The sequence below is a fragment of the Panulirus ornatus genome, chromosome 12 (assembly GCF_036320965.1).
Source record: "Panulirus ornatus isolate Po-2019 chromosome 12, ASM3632096v1, whole genome shotgun sequence".
NCBI lineage: Eukaryota > Metazoa > Arthropoda > Malacostraca > Decapoda > Palinuridae > Panulirus > Panulirus ornatus.
Genome location: NC_092235.1, coordinates 18926236 through 18946472, shown reverse-complemented (window position 1 = coordinate 18946472; position 20237 = coordinate 18926236). Strand labels below are relative to the sequence as shown.

General features: G+C 48.4%; 2 protein-coding genes across 2 annotated transcripts in view; one reads left to right on the top strand and one right to left on the bottom strand.

Annotated features, from left to right (window-relative positions):
• LOC139751828 (uncharacterized) overlaps positions 1 to 20237 on the bottom strand; it is a 1080599-nt gene that overhangs the window by 1013677 nt on the left and 46685 nt on the right.
• On the top strand, positions 14 to 3622 carry LOC139751711 (uncharacterized). The gene is made up of 3 exons (XM_071667274.1): positions 14 to 129; positions 2698 to 3189; positions 3601 to 3622. Exons 1-3 carry the CDS (start codon positions 14 to 16, stop codon positions 3620 to 3622), a joined length of 630 nt encoding a protein of 209 aa, XP_071523375.1.

Sequence of the window (20237 nt, the reverse complement as noted above, 5' to 3'; positions counted from 1 at the left end):
CAGGTCGGCGATCATGAGGTCGTCTGGGAGCGTCCCAACCACCAAGCAAACACAGGAAACCTGCCCAATGAGGGAGGCGTCTGCCTCCTGCACGACCGTGCCCTGGATGGCACTGCAGGAGTCCCGCCCGTGCGGACCACCTCCCCCTTGGGAAGGAGGTCCTGGGGTACGGCAGAGGGGGTCTCTCTCTCTCTCTCTCTCTCTCTCTCTCTCTCTCTCTCTCTCTCTCTCTCTCTCTCTCTCTCTCTCTCGACCCTTCCGAAGGTGAGGCCATGAACTCCATCCGATGGACTCCCAAGACCACAGCTGTCATTTCCAGTCACGTGCGACAGGATTTGCAAAGGGGATGGACGATAATCCTCGCTACAGATGTGCAAAATGACCTTTCCCTCCTCCTCCTCCTCCTCCTCCTCCTAACTAGGTGTTTTACTTCACAGAAATTCACTTGTAGAAATGAACTTGTGCCGAGGAAGCCTCGGGAGAGAGAGAGAGAGAGAGAGAGAGAGAGAGAGAGAGAGAGAGAGAGAGAGAGAGAGAGAGAGAGAGAGAGAGACTGGGAAAAAAAAAAAGCGTCATTAACCTTGAGTTTACATTTGTTAACACCTTGTACGTGTGCGCGACTTTACCGACTCCCCCACTGGGAACCAGGCCACGCATCCCTGTTAGCACACATGGGGGCAAGTGCTGGGGGACCATCACACTCCCTCCTGAACCATCCTCTCTCTCTCTCTCTCTCTCTCTCTCTCTCTCTCTCTCTCTCTCTCTCTCTCTCTCTCTCTCTCTCCTCCTCCTCCAGGGACATCTTCAGGAGAAATCCGGTGTCTGAAATGCCGTGCCTGGAAGCCCTCTCCATGCTCCACCAGGAGGGAGAGGCAAGGGGGCGAATATGATCCCAGCCCTCATCTTCCACGGCCTGGGATAAACGTGGGGGAGAGGGAGGAGGGAGAGAGAGAGAGAGAGAAGAGGGAGGAGGAGGGAGGATAATTCACCCACGCTCACTTCTCCCTGGACCGACTGACACCCCACCTTCCCTCCCTCCTTCCCTCGAGCTTTAAGAACGTGGGGATAAACCCATCGTTCCAGGCGAGCCGGGGCCCTCCACCCTGCTGGATGAAGCCTAGTCTCTGATGGGTCCACAAGAGTGAGTGCTCACAGGTAGGAGGAGGCCCACTGGCACCTTGCTTTGTGGGGGTGTGGTCTGGATCCACACCATTAAGGAGGGAAATCATACGTCCCATCCTCTCTCTTCTCTCGTCCCTTTGGCAATCGTCTCGACCCGGGGCACTTCCCCTGGCCCATCCCTGCCCCTCACTCTGACGCCCCCCCAGCCAGCCGTCGTGCCCCCCTCAGCCAGCGTGGGGCGCCCCCAGCGAAGTGTCGCGTACTAGGAGCCAACATATCTGTCGAACTCACACATCCGACTTCAACATCAACATCTCCCGGTAGGGTCCAAGTATCATTATTGTGGACACAACACACTCAGCAAACGCTTCAGTGGGGGTCACAACATCTAAATTATTATTCAGTGGGGGGGTCACAACATCTAAATTATTATTCAGTGGGGGGGTCACAACATCTAAATTATTATTCAGTGAGGGGTCACAACATCTAAATTATTATTCAGTGGGGGGGTCACAACATCTAAATTATTATTCAGTGAGGGGTCACAACATCTAAATTATTATTCAGTGGGGGGGTCACAACATCTAAATTATTATTCAGTGGGGGGGTCACAACATCTAAATTATTATTCAGTGGGGGGGTCACAACATCTAAATTATTATTCAGTGGGGGTCACAACATCTAAATTATTATTCAGTGTGGGGTCACAACATCTAAATTATTATTCAGTGGGGGGGTCACAACATCTAAATTATTATTCAGTGTGGGGTCACAACATCTAAATTATTATTCAGTGGGGGGTCACAACATCTAAATTATTATTCAGTGGGGGGGTCACAACATCTAAATTATCATAACACATTTCCTTCCACAGTACTCCAGCATTTTCCTTCGTATTATCCTTTTCGAAGTGGGGAGGGGGAAATAAAATCTAACTTCTGTCCCAGGGAAATTTTCATATCACCACCATCACCAACTCCTCGTCAACATCACTCTCCAACAACTTAAAATGACTCCACCACTCCGCCAACACTGCTAACAGCATTCATCTTTCCCCACCCTCAACACAGCACTTGAAGTATGACTACAACCTCCAACGCCACACATAGCACGACTGCAACCCCTCCAACACACTTACTCACAGCACGACTGACGCCTCCAACGCCACACACAGCACAACGAACACCTCCTCCCCCTCCTCCTCCACCTCCCATAGCACAGCACCCCCTAGAGCACCACCAACGCCTCCAACACCACCCATACCACCTCCAACACTACCCAGAGCACCATTACCGCCTCCAACGCCACACACAGCATAACTACCGCCTCCAACACCACCCGTAACACCGATACGGCCTCCAACACTACCCAGAACACGTCTCCCTCCTCCAAAACCACCCACGGCACGACCACCACCATCAACACGACATCCAACATCACATACACTACTACTACCACCACTACTACCACTACTACTATTATTACCACTACTACTACTACTACTACTACTACTACTACCACTACTACTACTACTACTACTACTATTACCACTACTACTACTGCTACTACTACCAGTACCACTACTACTACTACTACTACTACTACTACCACTACTACTACTACTACTACTACTACTACCACTACTACTACTATTATTACCACTACTACTACTACTACTACTACTACTACTACTACTACTTCTACCACCACTACTACTACTACTACTACTACTACTACTACTACCACTACTACTACTATTATTACCACTACTACTACTACTACTACTACTACTACTACTACTACTACTACTACCACTACTACTACTATTATTACCACTACTACTACTACTACTACTACTACTACTACTACTACCACTACTACTACTATTATTACCACTACTACTACTACTACTACTACTACTACTACTACTACTACTACTACTACCACTACTACTACTACTACTACTACTACTACTACTACTACTACTACTACTACTACTACTACTACTACTACTACTACTACTACTACCACTACTACTACTATTATTACCACTACTACTACTACTACTACTACTACTACCACTACTACTACTACTACCACTACTACTACTACTACTCACTACCACTACCACTACTACTATTAGCACCGTCTACAACATGACCACCAGCACGATCTACAACACTAACATCAACCAAACACGACCACCAACACTACCTACAACACATCATGTGACTCCTCCAACACCACCTACAAAAATATACATCTCTCCAACACCGACGACAACACAGGTAACCTCCTCCAACACCGACTATAACACAGGTTACCCACTCTAACACCCACTATAACACAGGTAACCCCCTCCAACACCCACTATAACACAGGCAACCCACTCTAACACCCACTATAACACAGGTATCCCACTCCAACACACACTATAACACAGGTAACCCCCTCCAACACCCACTATAATACAGGTAAACCCCTCCAACACCCACTATAACACAGGTAAACCCCTCTAACTTCACCTACAATACATGTAACCCCTCCAACACCATCTACAGCTCACTTTAATACCTCCAACACCACCAACAGTACATATAACCCCCTCCAACACCAGCTCACGCAACACTTCCAACATCAACGACAACACCTCCAACATCGGCTGCAGCGCCCCTACGTCCTCCAACATCAACAACACCACCTCCAACATCGGCTGCAGCGCCCCTACGTCCTCCAACATCAACGACACCACCTCTAACATCGGCTGCAGCGCCCCTACGTCCTCCAACATCAACGACACCACCTCAACATCGGCTGCAGCGCCCCTACGTCCTCCAACATCAACGACACCACCTCCAACATCGGCTGCAGCGCCCCTACGTCCTCCAACATCAACGACACCACCTCCAACATCGGCTGCAGCGCCCCTACGTCCTCCAACATCAACGACAACACCTCCAACATCGGCTGCAGCGCACCTGCGTCCTCCAACATCCCTACCTTCTGCAACCCGACCTACAGAGTCGATCTATCTCCTTTAAACAACCTACAGTAGACCTCCCTCCCTCCCCAGCCCTCCCTCCAACACCCCCACCCCCAGCACACCATCCCCCCCCCACCACCACCACCATCATCTACATCACTCTTATCTCTCCCAGCGGGGCCCCACGTCCTCTCACCAACACCAACAAAGCCTGTCTGCCACACCGCCACCAACCCAGGTCTCCAACATTACCCACACCACCTCCCCCCCCCCCATCATCACCATCCTCCCTACCCCCCCCTTCAATCATCACTCTTCCACCCCCGATCTCCAACATTACCCACACCACCTCCCCCCCTCCCCATCCCCCAATCACACCACCACCCCCGATCTCCAACGTTACCTACATCATCTCCAGCGACACTCAACCCCCCCCCCCTCCCAAAGTCTCCCCTACCACCAGTTGATTTTCAGCAGGGGCAGCTAGAGCAGCTGGGAGGACAACAGCAGCAGGAGAGGCAGCAGGAGCAGGAGCAGCAGGTGCCGGGGGCAGCAGGAGCAGCAGGTGCCGGGGGCAGCTGGAGCAGCAGGTGCCGGGGGCAGCAGGAGCAGCAGGTGACGGGGGCAGCAGGAGCAGCAGGTGCCGGGGGCAGCAGGAGCAGCAGGTGCCGGGGGCAGCAGGAGCAGCAGGTGCCGGGGGCAGCTGGAGCAGCAAGTGACGGGGGCAGCAGGAGCAGCAGGTGCCGGGGGCAGCAGGAGCAGGAGCAGCAGGTGCCAGGGGTAGGAGGAGGAGCAGCAGGTGACGGGGGACAGTAGGAGCAGAGGGGAAGGCAACACCAGCAGGAACAAGAGGAGGGAGGGGCGTAACCAGCAAGACGATGCACTCCCAACACCTGCTCCTGCCAGCGACCTTCCTCCACCACTCACACTCATCCTTCACGTGCCCTCCAACACTCTTAGTGCGTGGCTCCTCCAACACTCTCCACCGCTCGTAATGTGTGGCTCCTACAACACTCTCCACCGCTCACAGTCTGTGGCTCCTCCAACACTCCACCGCTCATAGTTTGTGGCTCCTCCAACACTCCACCGCTCACAGTCTGTGGCTCCTCCAACACTCCACCACTCACAGTCTGTGGCTCCTCCAACACTCCACCGCTCACAGTCTGTGGCTCCTCCAACACTCCACCACTCACAGTCTGTGGCTCCTCCAACACTCCACCACTCACAGTCTGTGGCTCCTCCAACACTCCACCACTCACAGTCTGTGGCTCCTCCAACACTCCACCACTCACAGTCTGTGGCTCCTCCAACACTCCACCACTCACAGTCTGTGGCTCCTCCAACACTCCACCACTCACAGTCTGTGGCTCCTCCAACACTCCACCACTCACAGTCTGTGGCTCCTCCAACACTCCACCACTCACAGTCTGTGGCTCCTCCAACACTCCACCACTCACAGTCTGTGGCTCCTCCAACACTCCACCACTCACAGTCTGTGGCTCCTCCAACACTCCACCACTCACAGTCTGTGGCTCCCCACCCTTGTTAATGGCGCCTCATTATCTTCACAAACCTGACTTGAAAAGGTGTCTCCTGTGACTGTCTCTCAACAGGTGTCTCCTGTGACTGTCTCTCAACAGGTGTCTCCTGTGACTGTCTCTCAACAGGTGTCTCCTGTGACTGTCTCTCAACAGGTGTCTCCTGTGACTGTCTCTCAACAGGTGTCTCCTGTGACTGTCTCTCAACAGGTGTCCTCCTGTAACTGTCTCTCAACAGGTGTCTCCTGTGACTGTCTCTCAACAGGTGTCCTCCTGTGACTGTCTCTCAACAGGTGTCTCCCATGACTGTGTCTCAACAGGTGTTCTCTTGTGACTGTCTCTCAACAGGTGTCTCCTATGACTGTGTCTCAACAGGTGTCCTCCTGTGACTGTCTCTCAACAGGTGTTCTCTTGTGACTGTCTCTCAACAGGTGTTCTGTGACTGTCTCTCAACAGGTGTCTCCTGTGACTGTCTCTCAACAGGTGTTCTCTTGTGACTGTCTCTCAACAGGTGTTCTGTGACTGTCTCTCAACAGGTGTTCTCCTGTGACTGTCTCACAACAGGTGTTCTCCTGTGACTGTCTCTCAACAGGTATAGACGTCTACTGTCTACCACACCCCTGGCCTGGCCCTCACAATCCTTTGCCTACCCCTCACAACCCCTAGCCTACCCCTCACAACCCCTAGCCAACCCCTCACAACCCCTAGCCAACCCCCTCACAACCCTGGCATACCCCTCACAACCCCTAGCCTACCCCTCACAACCCCTAGCCAACCCCTCACCATCCTAGCCTACTCCACACAACCCTAACCTACTCCTCACAACACCTCAAAACCCTGGCGATATCTTTCACAACCATGGCCTACCCCTTACAACTTCACAACCTGGTCTACCTCTCTCACAAGAGCGTTAGGGTACCGTGAACATTACGAATACAAAGTCCTCGACGAACCCATATCAAAGTAAAAGAGGAAAAAGACATGAGCCTGGCCATTAATCGCGAATTATAAGTATGGCTCATTACAACACCAAGCTGCATGCATACTCTACACTCAACATGGAAGCTTAATAACTATAAATATAAACTATTAAGAGGACACAAACTTCACTCTTTAAATCGCCCGAGTTTTGGACCTCATTCGCAAAACACTACTGCTCGGCTCTGGTCGCCAAACGATCGAGTGAGAGGAAAACCTAAAACAAATTCAGAGAAGAGAAACGAAACTAATTCCGTCCCTTAGAATATAAAGAATTAAGAAGAAACTAAACAGACCGAAACTTATCAAAACACAGGGTATAACAGCTTTCAACACAATGAACAATTTTGATATAAAAAAAAGAGAATTATATCCCATGAGACAGTTTAAATGACCACAGCGTAACGTGGGCAATTTTTTCTTTTTCACAGGTGGAGAGTTGGCGGGGAAGACTGGAATAAACTGCCACCAGATATAATAACTACGAGGTCTTGCAGTACCTTCCTATCAAGACTAGATAAATACTTCACTGATATGTTACCGACTTCAAGAATTAAATAATTCTGAATTTGCCCCACGGGAAAAAATAAAAAAAAAAAGAGGAAATAACTTCATTTTTCTCTTCCAGAGTTCTCCTCCGGGAAACCATAATGAAATTAAAGTAGGGAGCTCTTCCCGTCCTCTCTCTCCTATAATGCCTCACAGAAAACAAACTCAGAGCGGCAGAAACTAAACGCAACACAACCGAGTACAACATGTATACGCAACACAACAGAACACAACATGTATACGCAACACAACAGAACACAACATGTATACGCAACACAACAGAACACAACCTGTATATCACTGCAAGTAGACGCCGACAGCGTCCACGACAAGATGAACGTGTGCTGTATACGAGGCATCGCGTCTCCAGAGGCATCAACCACACAAGACAACACACACGTAAGCTAGTCAACTATTACGTAAACAAAACAAAACAAAAAACAAGCAACCTCATCAAGAACAACCAGCTAAACAAACAAACAAACAAACAAAAAAGAACACATAGAGACACATTACAAAATTCCAACGTCACTTCATTAATCCAAATGTCACCAGGGAGACTGGGAGCTCTTTCCTAACATGACCTACGTGGGAAACCCGACCTGTACACGATCCGATAAGACTCGCCCAACACCTACGAGAAGGCGCCATCAAACTACGTGTCACCGAGAGGCACAACCCTGCCCCCTCACACGAGGAGACGAGGGCTGTGTCTACGAAGGACACGACGCCGCGAACAGGACGCAAGTCTCCTGCACATCGCCGGGGCACTAATGATATGGAGGGGCAAGACGGCCAAAACACGGGCCATGACGGACGACTGCAGACAGCTCCACCATCACGTTGAAGCCAGTGAGCGCGCAGTGCTCCATGCGCGTCCGACTAATGGTCTCGCCCAGCCTACTGCAATCTTTCCCTGGTGCTCTCCAACGCCTCCTGGAGATGATCTCATGGACTCAAATTGAAGCGATGGGACAAGCCATGGATTTATCTTACAAAATCTAACCTAACCTAACCTAACCCAACCCGTATAAAAAGAAAATGATTGAACTACCTGAAAGATTCAAGAAGATGATACAAAAAAAAAAATCTATCTGGTCATATTCACAATATATACATAGGCGTGCACGGGAGAGAGTGAAGTGGAACGATGTGGTATACTGGGGTCGACGTGCTGGCAGTGGGCTTATAAGGGCATGTGAAGCGTCCGGGGTAAATCATGGAAAGGTCTGTAGGACCTGGTTGTGTATAAGGTGCTGTGGTTTCGGTCAAATATATATATATATATATATATATATATATATATATATATATATATATATATATATATATATATATATATATATATACACGATAGCTAATGGTCAATTCTTTCTTAGAAGTTTGGTCTGTCGGGAATAAATCATCAGTAAAGCATTTTCCTTTTTCTATTTCCTTTTTTTTTTTTTTTTGCAGAAGATAAATATTGAAAATTCTAAGTAAATAAACAGAGATCTTTCCCTGAATCGAACACGAACATGAATGTCTCTTGACTTCCAACAATGTGTACTGTAACCACAGCTTCTAGTACTGTGGTCTCTGGTTAGGCTTCGAGAATGAACGGACGATTCTTCCAAGATGTCCGGAAGGCGTCTCCTACGTAAGACACTGGTCAAGGAGGACTGGATAAAGAACACTTGGAGTATGTTCTTAGTAATGACAAGTCAGGTGTGGGGGGCAGACCTGAGCCATACCTCAACTGAGGACACCAGGTGTACGGTGCCCTCAGTTTAGAGAGTCAGGTGTGGAGTGCCCTCAGCAAGCGTTGGACACCTAAGGACACCACCTCAGTAAGGGACGACTGGACTTGAAAAGTACATCCTGGACACTACCTCGATGAGGACACCAGAGATTAAGAACAGCTTGGACAACGTCTCACAGAACAATAGTGGGGACGGCTCAGGTCGCCACGACGTCAGGGAAGAGCCTACGATACTCCGGACGGAGGAAGGCGCAGCCACTACGGCTCCGGCCAAGGCACCGACGAAGGGCCATCCTGCTCCCCGGGTCCTCCTGTCGACGCGAGTGAGGAACAGAGCGAACATCCTTGGTAGGTAAAGGGAGAAAGGGGGAAGGGGAGGATATGACATCCTGGGAAGGGGAGAAGGAGGGATGGGATGGGGAAGGATAAGGCATCCCGGGTAGGTAAAGGGGATAAGGAGGATGGGGAGGGACGACACAACATCTTCGCCGAGAGCCAGCTGATCCTCTTGTGAGGCGGCGGGCCGTAATGCTAGTGGAAGGCAGACGACCACGCCCAGCAGGATGACAACACAGCAGGTGTGGGCCACCATGTGTGTGTGTGTGTGTGTGTGTGTGTGTGTGTGTGTGTGTGTGTGTTGTGTGTGTGTGTGTGTGTGCAGCCCCTGCCTGTGGCCACAACAGGTGGGTGTGGCCAAGAGGGAGAGGATAGCCCAAGTCTGCGACCCCTGATACGTCAGGAGGAGGAGGAGGAAGAGGACCTAAAGAGAGGAGTTGACCCTCTATATAACAAGAGGGTGGTCCTCAGACGACGGGGTGAGGGCCAGGTGCAGAGTGGCACTACTAACCTCCTCCTCCTCCTCCTCCTCCTCCTCTTCTCCCTCCTCCTCCTCCTCTTCTTCTTCCTCCTCCTCCTCCTCTTTCTGCCCAGCAGCGGGACAAGACAGGGCCTGGCCAAGGGACAATGTGGGGCCCGCACCACACACACAGTAGGCCAGCAGGGAGGGGCAGGCCAAGGAATGACACATGTTACCCACCCGAGGGAGGCACGCAGAGAGAGAGAGAGAGAGAGAGAGAGAGAGAGAGAGAGAGAGAGAGAGAGAGAGAGAGAGAGAGAGAGACGTGTACACGAACATAATGGCTCTCTCTCTCTCTCTCTCTCTCTCTCTCTCTCTCTCTCTCTCTCTCTCTCTCTCTCTCTCTCTCCCTCGCAGGTAGGCGTGAAGTCGAGCAACAGGAAGAAGGCCCATGTCGCTGGGCCCACCAAAGGGAGGAGGGGAGGAGGGGCGCCCCAGACCCTGAATATAACATGTACGTAATTTAGATCGGACTCCGACTCAGCCCCAGGCAACTTTAAAGAAGATGGAAGGCTTGGACGCCAGCTTAAAGCTGCTGCTGCTGCTGCTGCTGGTGATGATGGTGGTGGTGGTGAGGGATGGTGAAGACGGCCGTGACGATGAGATGGAAGGAGGAGGGTAATGGTGAGGGGGGGGGGGGGAAGGAAGGGTGAAGTGATGGCGGCGGTGATGGAGGGAGGAATATATGGTGACGGTGAGGGAAGGAGGGAGATACGGTGATGGAGGAGGAGGAGGGAGATATGGTGATGCGGAGGGAGGGAAGGAGGAGGATATGGTGATGGAGGAGGGAAGGAGGGAGATATGGTGATGGAGGAAGGAAAGAGGGAGATATGGTGATGGAGGAGGGAGGGAGATATGGTGATGAGGAGGAAGGGAGGGGGATGTGGTGATGGAGGAGGAAAGAAGAGAGATATGGTGATGGAGGAGGGAAGGAGGGAGATATGGTGATGGAGGAAGGAAAGAGGGAGATATGGTGATGGAGGAGGGAGGGAGATATGGTGATGAGGAGGGAAGGAGGGAGATATGGTGATGGAGGAAGGAAAGAAGGGAGATATGGTGATGGAGGAGGGAAGGAGGGAGATATGGTGATGGAGGAGGGCGCGAGGGAGGGAGGACACTCCTCACCACATCTTGCCCCAAAGCAGGGCCGGGCTAGCCAGTAGCGCTCCCCACAGGACACTGTGTAACTCATACGTCGTCATGTGTGAGAGATGGAGAGACTGTGGACTGACGTGTGTGAGAGATGGAGAGACTGTGGACTGGCGTGTGTGAGAGATGGAGAGACTGTGGACTGACGTGTGTGAGAGATGGAGAGACTGTGGACTGACGTGTGTGAGAGATGGAGAGACTGTGGACTGACGGGTGTGAGAGATGGAGAGACTGTGGACTGACGGGTGTGAGAGATGGAGAGACTGTGGACTGACGGGTGTGAGAGATGGAGAGACTGTGGACTGACGTGTGTGAGAGATGGAGAGACTGTGGACTGACGTGTGTGAGAGATGGAGAGACTGTGGACTGACGTGTGTGAGAGATGGAGAGACTGTGGACTGACGTGTGTGAGAGATGGAGAGACTGTGGACTGACGGGTGTGAGAGATGGAGAGACTGTGGACTGACGTGTGTGAGAGATGGAGAGACTGTGGACTGACGTGTGTGAGAGATGGAGAGACTGTGGACTGACGGGTGTGAGAGATGGAGAGACTGTGGACTGACGTGTGTGAGAGAAGGAGAGACTGTGGACTGACGTGTGTGAGAGATGGAGAGACTGTGGACTGACGTGTGTGAGAGATGGAGAGACTGTGGACTGACGTGTGTGAGAGATGGAGAGACTGTGGACTGGCGTGTGTGAGAGATGGAGAGACTGTGGAGTGACGTGTGTGAGAGATGGAGAGACTGTGGACTGACGTGTGTGAGAGATGGAGAGACTGTGGACTGACGTGTGTGAGAGAAGGAGAGACTGTGGACTGACGTGTGTGAGAGATGGAGAGACTGTGGACTGGCGTGTGTGAGAGATGGAGAGACTGTGGACTGACGTGTGTGAGAGATGGAGAGACTGTGGACTGACGTGTGTGAGAGAAGGAGAGACTGTGGACTGGCGTGTGTGAGAGATGGAGAGACTGTGGACTGGCGTGTGTGAGAGATGGAGAGACTGTGGACTGACGTGTGTGAGAGATGGAGAGACTGTGGACTGACGTGTGTGAGAGATGGAGAGACTGTGGACTGACGTGTGTGAGAGATGGAGAGACTGTGGACTGACGTGTGTGAGAGATGGAGAGACTGTGGACTGACGGGAGTGAGAGATGGAGAGACTGACGTGTGAATGAGACAAAGAGACATGGCAGCCGGGAACCACGACCCAGGTCTGTCGTGCTCACAGACCACCACCCAGGTCTGTCGTGTTCACAGACCACGACCCAGGTCTGTCGTGTTCACAGACCACGACCCAGGTTGTCGTGTTCATCACTTGTCGTCCAGGGGTGCAGAGGTGGGCGGTTCCCATCAGTCGTCTATCTTGCCTTGGAAGCGCCCGTGGCTCCAGGCGTTTGCTTCCCGATAATAGCGGATATTGTGTTGACCTCCCGGCCAACTGACCCGTGAGCAGGCCAGGGTCGTAGGGGGCTAGGCTGACCAGGCGAGGTGTGTGGCTGACGGAGCAATCTGCTCTCTGATTACGTCTACAAAGAAGAAATTGTGAGGTTTCCATTTCCTTTGGCTGTACTGGTTTGTGTGTGTGTGGGTGTCGGTGTTATGGGGTGAGACTTTTGCCCCATCACTTAACCTTGTATATATATATATATATATATATATATATATATATATATATATATATATATATATATATATATATATATATATATATATCATGCCTTTACTCCTGTGTGCGAGTGTACACACACAGATACACACACGCAAGCCTAAGAAAGGTACACATTCATCTACCAGCCACAATGGAAGGATGAACAGCTAGACTGATCGTGGACAGACTACCGCTCCTCCCACGATTCGAACCCGGGTGGTTCGGAGCATGAGTGTGACTACCTACCTGTACTGTACGACGAGGGTTTCACAAACACACATGGGGGCGCCCCCATCACTTACACATTCCCTACTGCCATACAAAATCTTAAAACTTCGCCATGACGTCTGCGTTCACCATGTCTTCATTCCGTCTATACCACATTGTCCCCCAACCCACAACCGTAAATTCACTTCCCTTCAATCTCTTCGTAAAACGTTATAGCTCAATTTCACGTTACGCCCTTCAGTTGTCCTATCCTTACATCTTTCACCGTCATGATGACCCTGGTTTGAAAAACGCTGTGATCAGGTCACCCCTTACTCTTGTCTCTTCCATTGGGGGGGTAAATGTCAACTCCTATGTACCCCTCACACAGTGATTCCTACTGGATAATATACACACTGGGGCGACTTTCACACGTGTCCCCATCCCTCATTACTGCACCTCACGCTTGCTTGTTTTGCATTTCATCAACTACTACGCATCAGACTACACTTGTAATCCGCTTAGGTCCTCTTTCAAGTCGACGAGATCCTCCTCCTCCTCCTCCTCCTCATTTTCTCACTTCCCTCGTCACTCCTGCGTCATCTGGAAACATACTCAAGTCATCAACATAGTTCGGAAAGAGTGCACGAATCCCAGAACAGGACCCTGCAGCACTCCACTGGTGACCATCCACCCCTTTCGAAAGGGGCTCCTCCGACATGGGTCCTCTGTTCCCTGCCACTCAGGTAACCGTCAGACTACTGAAGGAGTCTCCCTCTCATCCCTGACAGATGATCTAGCTTCTTAATAATAATCCCATACAAGACACTGTCAAAGGCTTTCTGGTATTTCTCCTCCAATCTCCTGTGACAGAGCTCACTCTCTCGTAGAAATCCAAGAGGTGCGTTACACACGACGACCTTTCCCTGCAGCAATGGAGCCTCTCACGTAACGTCATTTCCCCCCCTCTGTGGTTGGTCATCCATTTTCTTTCAGATTATCTTTTCCAGTACCTTACAGACCATACTCGTTAGCGAGAACGGTCTGTGGTTGAGCGCCTTCTCCCCGGTCTCCATGAACCCCCTGTATGGGTCAAGACAAATCAGTCAGACTTACTTTGTTAATGTCTTTCTTGGGAATGCTCAAGGTACCTAAGACCTCCTCTTCCTCTTCCTCCTCCTCATTCGTGCTACAGTATCCTCCACTGTGAAAATACTGTCGAACTTACCATTCATTTCCTCACACATCCTTACACCACCCTCTACAACCCTTCCCAGCTGCATCCCTCAACCCGATTAGCTGCTCCTCACCTGACAATATCACACTCTCGAAGAATCTATGGCACTTTTTGGCATTTTCTCACCCCGTCGTCCACAACAATCCCTCCCCAAGTCTCTTTAATCCTTTCTTTATCATCCTGTTATCATCATTTCCTTTAATCCTTTCTTTATCATCCTGTTATCATCGTTTCCTTTAATCCTTTCTTTATCATCCTGTTATCATCGTTTCCTTTAATCCTGTCTTTATCATCCTGTTATCATCGTTTCCTTTAATCTTTTCTTTATCATCCTGTTATCATCATTTCCTTTAATCCCTTCTTTATCATCCTGTTATCATCGTTTCCTTTAATCCTCTCTTTATCATCCTGTTATCATCATTTCCTTTAATCCTCTCTTTATCATCCTATTATCATCGTTTCCTTTAATCCTCTCTTTATCATCCTGTTATCATCATTTCCTTGCTCCCTCACACCTTGGCAATGCTGTTTGGCTGGAGTTCGACATAGACCTTCGTCAGGGACCACCTCGGAGGTCTTGCTCACGTCTTGTCTGAGGCCCCAGGAAGTACCCACCTCCCTCTCTGGTCATTGTTCACGTCACACAACCTCTTCACGCACAATGCCCTACTTCCCGTCAACCCTAAACTCCATTTCCCAATTTATGTCAACGTAGAAAATTGAGTCCCCCCCCTCCTCCCTTCCTGTGCAGCTTCCATGATCATATCTTCTACCTTCAAGTTTTGTGTTCTCTCTCTCTCTCTCTCTCTCTCTCTCTCTCTCTCTCTCTCTCTCTCTCTCTCTCTCTCTCTCTCTCTCTCTCTCTCTCATTACAATTTGTGCGTTCCGGGGAGAGAGTTTTACACCCCCCGTTGCCCCGTCTCTCAATCTTGTATACACACACACACACACACACACACACACACACACACACACACACACACAAACACACACACACACACACACATCCGCCTAAGCTACATAGCCCATTCATATACCAGCCCCGAGGGGAGGATAAACACCTGGGTTGGATGCAAGCCCACGGCCACACCCGCGAATCGAACCAACAAAGGCCCGTCATACTCCACGGAGGCCCGTGTGTGTGTGTGTGTGTGTGTGTGTGTGTGTGTGTGTGTGTGTGCTTAATACATAACCTTGAAATCGCCTCTGACTTGACCTTTAAAAGGTCGAAGGTCAGGTCAACAGCCAGGCCAACACAGGTCCGGCCGGCCTACTCCAGGGTGGTCGTGCAGCCGTGCTCAAGAGGCCAACAAAAACACCTCTTTAAACATTCCTGCAACACGGCGATGCGTTCCACAAACAGCTCGAGCAAAACAGCTCCCCGAGGCCAGGGAGGGAGGAAGGGAGGGTAGGTGGGTAGCAGTAACAAACAACTAACATTGCAGGCAAACAACATCATAGAGAGAGAGAGAGAGAGAGAGAGAGAGAGAGAGAGAGAGAGAGAGAGAGAGAGAGAGAGAGAGAGAGAGACTCGAGACGGTAGAGAACCTTCCTGTGCGTGCGGTGCACAGTGGGCCAGTGGTGGCGACAGCACGCGCCTCCCTCCCTCACTCACTCACTCCCGCCAGTGTGAGCCTCGTCTGCGTCAGGGGGGGGGGGGGGGGGGCGGGGGGCGGGGGCGGGGGGCGCTACCCCTGGCCGGAGCGAGAGGTGGGGGGAAGGGGGGGTTAGGGAGTGGAGGGAGCGGGGGCTTCAACACACCCTTATGGTGTACAGAGCAAGGCAGGGAGAAAGGATGAGTGGTCTAGGGGGGGTAAGGGCCCGAGGAGAGGGACGCATGACGTAAACAAGTCAGGAGCCCCGTCAGCCAGGGCGAGGATCAACAATGAATTACCGGCAGGTAAACAACTGGTGAGAGAGAGAGAGAGAGAGAGAGAGAGAGAGAGAGAGAGAGAGAGAGAGAGAGAGAGAGAGAGAGTTAAGGTCACAAAATGTGATCAAAGACGACGAAAAATAAGAAGAAACACAGAAACAAAAATCCATTTCCTTTGACCAAAAATAAGTCTCATGAGGAAAGACTCACATTTAAAATAATTTTCTTTCGAAAATCGTAAATAATGATAATAGTAATTTCGATAAATCATAAAACAACAATTTCTTCGAATAAGTCCGGGATTCAACATCTATTAACATAACGGTAAAATATCAAAATAATAATAATACAAATATGAACAGAATTTTAAATACAAATATGAGCAGAGTTCTTGATTCAAATATGAACAGTTTTTAATGCAAATATGAACAGAGTTTTTAATGCAAGTTTGAACAGTTTTTTTTTAATGCAAATATGAACAGTTTTTAATGCAAGTTTGAACAGTTTTTTTTAATGCAAATATGAACAGAGTTTTAAATACAAATATGAACAGAGGTTTTAATACAAATATGAACAGAAGTTTTAATACAAATATGAACAGAAGTTTTAATACAAACATGAACAGAGGTTTTAATACAAATATGAACAGAGGTTTTAATACAAATACGAACAGAGGTTTTAATACAAATATGAACAGAGGTTTTAATACAAATACGAACAGAGGTTTTAATACAAATACGAACAGAGGTTTTAATACAAATATGAACAGAGATTTTAATACAAATATGAACAGAGGTTTTAATACAAATATGAACAGAGGTTTTAATACAAATATGAACTGAGGTTTTAATACAAATATGAACAGAGGTTTTAATACAAATATGAACTGAGGTTTTAATACAAATATGACCAACGTTTTTAATGCAAAAATGAACAGATTTTTTTTTCACATTTCATCTGTGGACTCATAAGACACAAGAATAAAATACCACAGGATGCTGTCAAAGTCAGGAACATCAAAAACAATCTTAATCGCACATTATCTTAAGTCATATACATTTTCAGTCATTAAAGCCTGTTAACTATAAATATATATATATATATATATATATATATATATATATATATATATATATATATATATATATATATATATATATATATATATATATACATATATATATATATATATATATATATATATATATATATATATATATATATATATATATATATATATATATATATACTAAAAACACCTGTTTTATATATATATATATATATATATATATATATATATATATATATATATATATATATATACATAACATTAACCGTCGTTCGGTCCTGATCTTCCACCTCGGAGTTAACGAGTATCAGTGTAGGGCAACATTCCCGTTTATACTTTCCCATCAACTTTCCCCGGTAGCATACCCTCTACCTGCTCCATCTTAGCTAGCTTCCTATCGGCGGCCATGCTGCCAGGACCGGTCGGTGGAGGAAGGTGCCTTCTGTTATAGTCCATCATGTCCCTCGTCTCTCAAACAGACTTTTACAGACTTCAGCACTGTGACTATCCTGAAGAAGATGACGTCTCAGAGTACCTGAAAGTCTCCTTTTACCTGTCCTAAGCATGCAGCCTCCTTCCTCCCCTTCCCTCCATACCATCCCCACCAAACACTACGGGAGCCACAGCGCACCGTACATGAGATCCCTCCTCCCTCCTCCCCCCTTTATTACTGACTTACTCTCTCCCATCGGTCGGTCACTCACTCCCAGTGTCATAACAGAGAGAGAGAGAGAGAGAGAGAGAGAGAGAGAGAGAGAGAGAGAGAGAGAGAGAGAGAGAGAGAGAGAGAGAATCTGTGGAGAGCATTACACCAACGTCTCAATTCTCCTATTTCTAGAACCTGTTGGAGGCCTGTGTGTGTGTGTGTGTGTGTGTGTGTGTGTGTTTATATATACACAAGTGCTTGTGGATGTGTATGTTACTCTTTCACGACCAAACCGTAGTATCTTCACGCCCTAAATTTCAGGTGTAACTACTTCAGAACCTGGACAAGGCGTTCAAGGTCCGAGCATTTTGCTTCAGCCTTAAAGGCTGTCTTTACGCCACTCAAAAGACAGCTTTCCAAAAAGCCTCTTTCTTTCGTACCACACTTACCTCACTGCCCCCCCCACACAAAACTGGCGACCTCGCAGCCACGGATGATAACTTACACATACCTCGGGACCAAAGGGCTGGATCTAAGGGTACTTAAAAGCGCGCGAGGACTTAAGGGTGTATCAAGGGCCACGCCTCCACAAGGCTCGGGAGTCACTGGAGCCTTACGGTGCTCCGTCAACGGAGGAGTGACGACCCCCGACACACACACACACACACACACACACACACATTTCCGCTTCGCGACAAATGGGCGATCGTGATGGTCAGTGGAAAGCCAGCAAAGGCCATTCCTCACAACCTTTATGGCCTTTGTGTAAACTGATATAAAACCTGGTCTATAAAAGGCATCCCCCCCCTCCCCGCGTAGCGCCAGGTACCAAAGGGGATATATATATATATATATATATATATATATATATATATATATATATATATATATATATATATATATATATATATATATATGAAGAAGTGGATAGCATACTCCGCCAGCATTTCCCTCCTACTGACTGCAGCGCAGCCTTGGAGCTGAGTGAGCCACGTTAATAACAACAATAATAATAATAATAATAATAATAATAATAATAATAATAATAATAATAATAATAATAATAACAATAATAATAATAATAATAGGAAGAGAGGAAAGTGATTGGTTCTCAGTGAATGTAGGTTTGCGGCAGGGGTGTGTGATGTCTCCATGGTTGTTTAATTTGTTTATGGATGGGGTTGTTAGGGAGGTAAATGCAAGAGTCCTGGAAAGAGGGGCAAGTATGAAGTCTGTTGGGGATGAGAGAGCTTGGGAAGTGAGTCAGTTGTTGTTCGCTGATGATACAGCGCTGGTGGCTGATTCATGTGAGAAACTGCAGAAGCTGGTGACTGAGTTTGGTAAAGTGTGTGGAAGAAGAAAGGTAAGAGTAAATGTGAATAAGAGCAAGGTTATTAGGTACAGTAGGGTTGAGGGTCAAGTCAATTGGGAGGTGAGTTTGAATGGAGAAAAACTGGAGGAAGTGAAGTGTTTTAGATATCTGGGAGTGGATCTGTCAGCGGATGGAACCATGGAAGCGGAAGTGAATCATAGGGTGGGGGAGGGGGCGAAAATTTTGGGAGCCTTGAAAAATGTGTGGAAGTCGAGAGCATTATCTCGGAAAGCAAAAATGGGTATGTTTGAAGGAATAGTGGTTCCAACAATGTTGTATGGTTGCGAGGCGTGGGCTATGGATAGAGTTGTGCGCAGGAGGATGGATGTGCTGGAAATGAGATGTTTGAGGACAATGTGTGGTGTGAGGTGGTTTGATCGAGTAAGTAACGTAAGGGTAAGAGAGATGTGTGGAAATAAAAAGAGCGTGGTTGAGAGAGCAGAAGAGGGTGTTTTGAAATGGTTTGGGCACATGGAGAGAATGAGTGAGGAAAGATTGACCAAGAGGATATATGTGTCGGAGGTGGAGGGAACGAGGAGAAGAGGGAGACCAAATTGGAGGTGGAAAGATGGAGTGAAAAAGATTTTGTGTGATCGGGGCCTGAACATGCAGGAGGGTGTAAGGAGGGCAAGGAATAGAGTGGATTGGAGCGATGTGGTATACAGGGGTTGACGTGCTGTCAGTGGAGTGAATCAAGGCATGTGAAGCGTCTGGGGTAAACCATGGAAAGCTGTGTAGGTATGTATATTTGCGTGTGTGGACGTGTGTATGTACATGTGTATGGGGGGGGGGGGGCATTTCTTTCGTCTGTTTCCTTGCGCTACCTCGCAAACGCGGGAGACAGCGACAAAGTATAAAAAAAAAAAAAAAAAAAAAAAAAAATAATAATAATAATAATAATAATAATAATCCATCCATCCATACATACATACATACAGAAAGACAGATAGAAAACACATACAGATAGATAGATTACATATATGGACAGACAGACAGACTTAAAGTACAGCGAGATCTAATTGGCTCCTCCCAGGGAAACCTCATGGATTTTAAAAGGCCTGTGAATTCAACACACAAAATAAAGGGCCACGACAAATAAAGGGCCAAGACAAATAAAGGGCCAAGACAAACGTGTGTGTGTGTGTGTGTGTGTGTGTGTGTGTGTGTGTTTGTGGCGAACCCCCGCCCCACACCAGACGCCCCCTGACGATGAAGTGTCCCCGACGACCATCTGACTTCCAGCCAGGGGCGTCCTTCCCCCTCCTCCCGC

What these genes read in the sequence shown, in the direction of transcription:
- LOC139751711 (XM_071667274.1), top strand. Translation starts at nt 14, where the DNA reads ATGAGGTCGTCTGGGAGCGTCCCAACCACCAAGCAAACACAGGAAACC. An exon ending in GCACTGCAGGAGTCCCGCCC is followed by an intron (nt 130 to 2,697) that starts GTGCGGACCACC and finishes TACTACTACCAG; the next exon opens with TACCACTACTACTACTACTA. An exon ending in ACCACTACTACTACTACTAC is followed by an intron (nt 3,190 to 3,600) that starts TACTACTACTAC and finishes TAATACAGGTAA; the next exon opens with ACCCCTCCAACACCCACTAT.